Genomic DNA, 8,993 nt, shown 5'->3' on the forward strand with positions numbered 1-8,993 from the left:
TAATCAAGTTGTTTATAGGCTGGGTAAGTATATAAACGTGGGCTTGTCTTAATGCTGACAGAGGGAAGTCAGGTGGTAGTGGAGGAGTGTGCTGAGTTTTCCCCATCTGAATATTGAGCCGGTTTAGACCATCAATTATGACAATTTCAGTCTAAAAACAAAACCAAAATGATAAAAATTGAGTGAGCTCAGTGAGGAAACAATCTTTCCAACAATCACACCCTTAAATGTTCTGTATTACTAGATGGGGGGGAAAATTCAGCATTTAGAGTTATATTGAGAGTTGATTCAAGTGTATATAATGACATGGTTTCACTTAAATACCACTCAATAAGAAATACCACATTGAATAGGGGGAATGTGGTATTTGTCTGTCAAACAGCCTGGTGTCAGAAAGGTGTCTAAATTAAAATGGGGGGTGGGATTACCACTAGTACCAAATTTGAAGAGGAAAAAAAAAGATTCAAGTTGCTGACATTAAAATCATAATGTAATTTTTTTTTTTTATGCCATAAGACATCAGCCTGCTTTGATATTAAAGTCTGGTTCCCCTCATGTGGAAATGAGCACTTTTCTGTAGGGCTGGGTAATAATTCAATATTATCATTTATTCACTTTCAGCAGAATCATACTGCGGTGATAGTGATCGTTCTGTTGTCCAAATTAATGACTCCAAGCAATTGTAATTTAAAACTAACAAAATTAGTTATTGAAGTTTTTGTTTTACACCTATGAGGAGTTCGACCTCATGTAACGCATAACTGATACGGGAAAAAATCCTTCTTAATATTGTGATAATGATTTCAACCATATCGCCCAGCCCTGCATTTTTTGTTCATTGCACTGAAGCTTAATTTTTAAATCAGTATTTGCTTCTATTTCAACCAGAGGAAAAGTGTGTGGAGTCTGTTTAGACAGAGGCAAGGAGCTGTGTTTTGTCTGCGGACCATTAAATACATCCTCATTACCTGAAAGCATTTTAAAAAATGCACCAGACCAAATGTACACATTTCTGTAATGTGTCCAGAAGTAAGACATAAACTGTCTTTAGCTTTCATTATGGTGCGCAGATGAAAACTCCTCTGAGTCTATCTCTGTGTAGTTATGATAAAGAATGTACTCTGTACTGATGAAACACAGCCATATTTCACAAAGCTCTGGACTGAGCTATTGTAATTCTCTACTTGGTACGGGAATCACGTCTCATTATCTCCCAAGCCATGTTCATTCTTGAGATTTGTGAAGCATGGTGCTTTCTGGGCCCAAAGGTTGATCCAACTGAAGGGAGCCTTGTAAAATCAACATCCTTTATTTCTGACTTTTGTTACTCTGCCTTCTCCCTGAAGAGTTTGTGCTCCATCAGCTACATTTATAGTTGTTCTTGGCACACTGGATCAGTGCTTTGGGCATGTGGGATGTCTTCCAGTTTTTGTCTTTGAATAGGCTCAACACCACAAAAATGCTCACTGCCCCAGTGCTCTTTTTTTAACACTTGCAAGTCACTGAGAAAGGTCAGGACCTTAGGCCCTGTGCTCGTTGGACCAGGAAAGTATACATTTCTTTTTTTTTTCTTTTTTTTTTAAATGCAGTGTTTTCTGTCACTAATTGGCCATAAATGCTCTGGAGTGTTTCTGACAACTTAAAAAACTGATGCTTTTGTGGTGTAAGTCTGTTTGAACATTGTGGCTCCTAAAATGAAGGTTTTTAAGAAACTGATATTATCCTGGAACAAGCTTAATAACACAAGATTTGTTGTCTTACCATCTCTGCTGCTGGATTTTGTTGTGCTGTGTTTGTACGTCTGTGTGCATGTGTGTGAATGCTGGTGTATGCCTTCCACGTCCAACAGCGGACATTGCAAGGAACATGGGTGCCAGAACAGTCATTGCCATCGACGTGGGTAGCCAAGATGAGACTGACCTCTGTAACTATGGCGACTGCCTGTCTGGCTGGTGGTTGCTGTGGAAACGGATCAATCCCTGGGCAGAGAAAGTAAAGGTACACTATGGGTTGGCAGCAAAAGGCATTTGTAACTATTGGTGACTCTTAAAATATAGAATACTATATTTAAGCTTTTAAATGCTTCCAGTCAATATGTAGCAGGGGTGATTTTGCTGCTCAGTCTGCAGATCAAGAGATATTTCTGCTGATGAATTCTGGTAGAATTCTCACACCTGCCTCTCCCGCAGGTGCCAGACATGGCAGAGATACAGTCTCGGTTGGCCTACGTGTCCTGTGTGCGGCAGTTAGAGGTGGTAAAGAAGAGTGCCTACTGCGAGTACATCAGACCCCCCATCGACCGCTTCAAGACCATGGACTTCGGCAAGTTTGACGAGATCTATGTGAGTTACTTCATGAATATTGCCTATGTTTGTGATACCTTGATTTAATTACAGCAAACAAATAAGAGCATAGTCAATATTGCCTCAGTGTCATACTAGTTGTATTGACAGGGGTTGATGTCAACCTCATTGCTTCATTCTGTAAAGAGGATGTTGCTACTCTGGCATCGCTCCATGTGCATTTGTTCTGAAGGCTACAGCCATTCTACAGCCAAACATTCTAAAAAAGACGAAGCCCCCCTCAGTGAGGCCACTGCGTTGGCCAATCGCATACATGCAAGCGCACATTCCTGATAGATTACTTTGTAATGTCAAGTCATACTTCTACTGTTAACATCACGATCTTCGAGACTCAAACAACAAGCCCCCAGCCAATCCTGCATCTTTAAACACAGTGCTGTTTAAGGTGTGAATGCCTGGTAAGAAGAACAATAAGAGCCACTAGCAGGAAATATGCATTAACACGTTCCACCTTCAACTTCAAGCAGCAAGCTTTAGCTGTGCTACTGTAGCACTTCCTTTTTCCTGTCCATAGGATAATCCAGCTGATATTCATAAAATCCAACCCAGCAGCACACTATCTGAAATACAGTCCTCTTGACGATTGTTTATTTGTATGATTTGATGATTATTAGAAAAGACTTCTCAAAATGAAGGCGGTGATGATTTGTACAAGTATAGATGATTCATACTGTAAATGTTAAAATGCCACAAGCTTCACATTTTTAATATATATTTACTTTTATATATTTAAAAGCGTCATGTTACCAAATAAACTAAAAAATACGTCATAATCAGAGTTACATAACATTTCCTCAAAACATGTGTTTACCTACTTTATTTAAAGTACCATGTATTTCTATTTCAACTACTTCAGGATGTGGGCTTCCAGCACGGCAAGTTGGTGTTTACTGGCTGGGCCCGTGGTGACATCATCGAAAACATGCTGAAGGACCACCGCTCAGCCGACTACAACAACAGCAAGAGAACTGATGTGAGAAGAGCACACACGCGAACACACACACACACACGGCATAATTGATATGTAATATGGTTTATGTGTAACTACATACTGTACATGTACACCATCAAAGTTATTACATCAGTATATAATAATAGTTTTGTGTCTCGTAGTCCTGCACGTATCCAGGAGCTGACTTCACTGACCTTGCAGAGATTGTATCCAGGATAGAGCCGGTCCAAAGCTACGTAGCTGCAGAAGGTGAAGGATCGTCTGCCAATTCATTATTATCTAGAAATAATTTCTCAGTGGTGGAATGTAACTGTAAGTACATTTACTCAAGTACTGTACAAATTTGAGGAACTTGAGTCTTTTCATGCCACTTTCTACTTCTACTCCACTACATTTCAGAGGGAAATATTGTACTTTTTACTTCATTTCATTTATCTGACAGCTTCAGTTACTAGTTACTTTACAAATTTAAATTTAAATTATGAATTAATTTTTGCATACAAAACATACAAGCTTATAAAATATGTCATAAATTACAACAGTAATACACGTACAGCTGAAATTATTTGTCGATTAATCAATTAGACTATTGACAGAAAATTAATTGGCAAGTATGTTTATCATCGTTTAGGTCACTTTTCATGCAGAAACATGGTTCCAGCTTCACATATGTGAGGATTTTATGCTTTTCTTAAATTATTTTAATTTATTTTTAATAATTTAGAATTTTGTACTGGTTGGACATAATGAGCATTGTGAAGGTGCCACTTTGGGCTCTGGGTAAATGTGACGGCATTTCTCATTACTTCGAGAATTTTTACAAACCAAACAATCAATCGGTTAATGGAGAAAATAATCAGCAGATTAATCGATAATGAAAATAATCATTAGTTGCTGTCCAATACAAAATAGTTAAAAATAGCTCCACCTCAACCAACTACAACAGTAAAATCCTGCTTTTACATTAATGCATGAGTAATAATAATCTAATGATATAATATATAATAGAATAATAGTATAACAGTCACTGGAGCCATTTTTCGGCATTAAGTACTTTTACTTTTAATACTTTTATTACGTAGTATTTTTACAGTGTATAAGTACTTTTACTTAAGTAAAAGATCTGAATACTTCCTCCACTAGTGTAATTCCTTTTATAGTGGTTAAAATATTTTTTAAACAGCTTGCACGCATAGTGTTAAAAGTCCTTGTTGCAGCAGTCTCCTCCTCCAGATGTACAGTTCCCCTCCAAGATCATGTCGGATTTTATCAGTGTAATAAATGAGGGGTCATAGCTTTCACTTGGTCTATTTATTGAAATACAGTAGCAGATGTCCCTGATATTTTATGGGTGCTATCTAAACCTGGTGGGTCAGTCACACAATAAATTCTCTCTGTAATATCTCCTCTAAATCTTTCCGTTCAGCAGAGGAGTCGGACTGTCTGACAGAGTACGAGGAAGACGGGATGGACACGGTGAGAGAGGAGGAAGGGGAGGAAGAAGAGGAGGACGCAGAGGACCCTGAGGACCACTCCCCTGGAGAGTGGGGCCAGAATGGAGTCTTTCAGACTGTAAGCACACACAAAAACAGAAAACATGATGAGACCAATCCATATTAAATACAGTTTCTTATGAAATATTGTCAGTGTTTCCCCGATCAGTTACATTCATTCACTCACGGCAGGCCACAGACTCGTTTTTAGTAAAAAAAAAAATCTGTATTGGTAGATATCCTGAGTTGAGGTAACGGAACCAGGTGAGATGAAGTCAGATTGGTGCATCCATACACAAAAAGACAAAAAAAATACATACACACAGGTATCTCATTCCCAATTCTTCTTTTATTCTACATGGACACCACATTTGTTGTTGAAACATTATCATGTCCATGTAGAATAAAAGAAGAATTGGGAACAAGAGAGGAGTGTTCGGGTATTTTTTTTGTCTTTTTCAGGGCTCCAAGCTAACTTTTTACATTGGTGTTACTGGTGCGCCTACATTTTTCATTTAGGTGCATCAGCACATAATTTAGCTGCACCTAATAATACATTACCTTTTCCTGTTAATTCCCATACACACTGGTAATTTCTTAACACATAGATAAATGATTGCAAACAGGAATAATAATAAATGGTAGGTGCAGATAAATGTGTTTTTAATGGACTTAAATTTAGTAAAAGGTAGCTCTTCTTTGGCTATATTTTGAGTGGTGATGGTTGTATGTTAATGTAAAATTTTATTATCATTTCTGACTCCTCGCTGCTTCGGTTTGCTGCTGCCTGGCACTGAAACGCAGCAGGGCAGGGGGCTGCTCTGCCGGCCACGCACCTGTCACGGCACAGGACGTGCTTCTTGGAGACATTGTGCTTTTTAAAATTTCAATTCGGAACGTAGACAATCCAACAGCAAAAGCAGCGTTCCCAGTAGTGATGCACGGATCGCAGTTATATCTGCGGGGCCTGCGGCTAATCCGTGGATCAGGTGGGCCGGTTATAAAAATAAACATTCTGATTAATAGCGGACGGGTTGCGGGTGGTTGAAATACGGTGAAGCTCTCCCCATTAAGATGTGCGCATTTACGCACGAGGCACAGCAGCATAATTTCATTGATTATTTAAATCTCCCGACACGCTGACAGGATCGGTCAGGATAATTAATGTTCTGTGTTCTCCACATACAAAAGGTCACACAAACAGTCCAGGTTCATACAGTGAAACTGTTTGGAGTAAAGCAGCTGTCCTCCTGATAAACCCTGAGCTCCATAAAAGCTGTCTAAAAAATATTTTTCAGAAGCTAAAAGTTTAATTCTGTTCTGCTTAAATGTCCCACAATATCTGCTGTGACATTACTGCTTGCATGGAAACGTTTAAAATGATTGACAGCAGCCTCTCTAACCATTAAAATAAATCGTTAAAGAAAACACTCATACGTCAATACAACATAAAATAAAGAAATCACCTGGAAAGCTCGCGCAGCTCGACGTCATTTCAACGGCAATATAACCTACAGGGACCGGTAGAGGTGGAGTGAAATGTCCATGCGGGTGCGGGTCTCTAAGTCGGAGAAAATAATTTGTTCGGGTAGGTGGCTGGTGGATGATCCGCGCATCACATTTGTTAAAAATATATTTTTATACATAATTTTTTAAATCAGACCTGTTAAATTTCAGGTGCACCAGTGTGACCAATGAAAATGTTTAGTCACACTTGACAGATTTTTGGTCGCATGTGCAAAATGGTCGCACCCTGGAGCCCTGTTTTTATTCAGAGCTTTACCAGTAGCAGGGCTACAAATGTAAACTTGGTACTAGAGGAAAAGGGGTCATGATAATCAAAAGGTTTTATCTAAGTATAAATTATGTCTTTAATGTCTTGGGTGCAAAGATGACATTTTGGCACTTGAATGTGATGCTAGAGGAACAGAGAGTTCCTCTAAGCAACCTTTAGATTTCAGCAGTACTGAACAGGTGAAAACTCTCTTCTGCTCTATAGGATGAGGAGAAATCTGTGAGACAACGCAGGAAATTCGCCAGTGACTCCAACACCTCCGAAGTCTCTGACTGCTGACAGAGGCCCCTGGAGGAGTAGAGGGAGTTTAAACAAGAACAAGGACTAAAGTACGGGTCCGTAAACTGTCATGGCTACACACTTGGACGCCACACGCTCCTGCAACTTCTAAAACTCTGAAATACTGTTTTTGTTTTTCTGGATGAAATCACCGTTCATCCTCTAAATTGTTGTTGAACCTTCTTTGCATCAAGGGGCTTCCTCCTCGCTCTCACACTGGCTTCATCTGTTCACATTACGATCACAATATGACCCCACCGTCAAAATGCAACGGTCCTTTGAAGGTCTACCCCACCCATCATTTCTCTCATCACTTTGACACCAAACTTGACCCATTGCCAGAATCCCTGCCTGCCTACTCCCAAACCTGTCAAAACAGGGACTCCCACAGTAACCAACACAACAAAACTGGCACACTTTAAACTTCCAATTCAATCTCCTGTTTCTCAGTTTCAAATGGCCAGAAGGATCATTTCTGTGTCTCTGAATCTTTATGTATGTCTCTAATGTCGGTACATTTTCAGTGCACTCCATTATTGATGTTTTGACGTAGTACACATTCATTTCTTGTGTACACTTGTTCGAATGAGTGTGTATATGTTGCCTGTGTGTTGGGATGACTGTTTGGTACAGACCTGCAAAGCTGTGATTTGTTTACATAATAGCAGGGACACTGAAAAGAAAAGTGAGAAATACATGCAATAGAGCTGTAGTTAGTAAGAGTTATGTAAGTTCAGCGTAGATGAAGTAGAGAGTCAGGTATGGGAAGCTGTAGGCGGAGTAGATGTTCATGTAGACACCAAAGTAGACTTTATGTTGAATAAACAGAGCTGGACCAGTGTTAGGAAGCAGAACGAGTATGGATTAAAATTAGGAAACATTTATGGCAAAAGTTTTGAAATGTGGGTTTAAGAAAATAAAGAAGATAAAAGTGTGTAGACAAGAAAAGTGATGGGCCAGTGAGTCAAGTGTTATTTTAATTTAATTTCATTAAAATTCACCCACAATAGAATGAGCTTGATGCATTGTAGGTAGACTAAACTGAACATGATGGATGATGGAGAAAATGTGTAATGACAGTCAGTGAGTGGACATCGTGTCTGTGTGTTTGAAATTTTGTGTTTCAGCTGTTTTGTTTGAGATAAAAACGATGCCTTTTCGACCAGTGTTCAATCCACTCACAGTGAACAGTGACTGTGGAGAAGAGAGCGATCATTTGACTGACACTACACAACAAACCAGTGTGAGTCCACCTCTGCTTATATGAGGACACACATACAGTACTCAAGGTTCCTGCGTATAGTGGACAATAATGTGTGTATGGAAGTGTATCTGAGACTGTACAGTACTGAAAATCTTTCTTTTTTTTAAACTAGCCGCAGAAACCCTGAGTAATCCTTAACTTCAAATGGGCAGAAATTCACCTTATGTAACTATTAACACTTAATTAATATGGACCTATTGTAGAAATTGTTACAAGATTATATTATAATATACACAATGTTGATATTAATATATGTATATGAGGTGGAAAATTGTTAGTTCATGCTTTGTTGAAAAACAAGGGAACCTACACCTCTTAAAATCCATTCTGTTTTATTTATACATGTTAACTACTGGCTTTTTAAAAATGATTTTCTTTTTTTTAATATTTGGGGGTGGGGGTTGTCTTACTTTAATTAACTTGGCTTTAGCTTTTTTTGCACTGAAATATTTGGAGTATTCCTTGCTCAGAAGATGTTTGGTTTAATAAGATGAAATGCCATGGGAATCTAAAGAAAACCGATCGTAATTTAATATGCATATTGGAAAATAAATATATGCGTCATATCATGTGGCCTTGTGAGTTTTTTTCTTTCTTATACCTTTTTAATACATGTTATGAGCTCCACCAAAATCTGCGTATGTCACAAAGTTGACACAGCTGAAAAGTTTAACACAAAAGATGTTTAATAATGAGCCAATCAGATGATCTTAAACTAATTTTAAACATGCCACTTATGTCACTCATTTCATTTTGAAACCTGAAGGCTGCGCTGAAATGCTTCTTAATGTGAAACCTCAAGTTCAAATTCACATGCTGTTAGTGTTTTTAGAAGTACTAAATAGTA

At 38.5% G+C, this 8,993-nt stretch overlaps 1 protein-coding gene across 6 annotated transcripts in view; it reads left to right on the forward strand.

Annotated features, from left to right (window-relative positions):
• The window catches only part of pnpla6 (patatin-like phospholipase domain containing 6), a 34,804-nt gene extending 26,089 nt beyond the window's left edge, over nt 1–8,715 (forward strand). For 4 of the 6 annotated variants that reach the window (XM_044188564.1, XM_044188581.1, XM_044188580.1 and 1 more), the window contains 6 exons: nt 1,850–1,998; nt 2,190–2,342; nt 3,220–3,336; nt 3,477–3,564; nt 4,742–4,887; nt 6,808–8,715. In XM_044188564.1, coding sequence (XP_044044499.1) covers nt 1,850–1,998; nt 2,190–2,342; nt 3,220–3,336; nt 3,477–3,564; nt 4,742–4,887; nt 6,808–6,882 — 728 coding nt within the window. In that variant the 3' untranslated portion in view covers nt 6,883–8,715. The remainder of the gene's footprint in view (nt 1–1,849; nt 1,999–2,189; nt 2,343–3,219; nt 3,337–3,476; nt 3,565–4,741; nt 4,888–6,807) is intronic. The other 2 variants (XM_044188573.1, XM_044188586.1) reach the window with 1 other exon arrangement.
• The last annotated feature ends 278 nt before the right edge of the window (nt 8,716–8,993 follow it).

The sequence above is a fragment of the Siniperca chuatsi genome, linkage group LG3 (genome assembly GCF_020085105.1).
Source record: "Siniperca chuatsi isolate FFG_IHB_CAS linkage group LG3, ASM2008510v1, whole genome shotgun sequence".
Lineage (NCBI taxonomy): Eukaryota > Metazoa > Chordata > Actinopteri > Centrarchiformes > Sinipercidae > Siniperca > Siniperca chuatsi.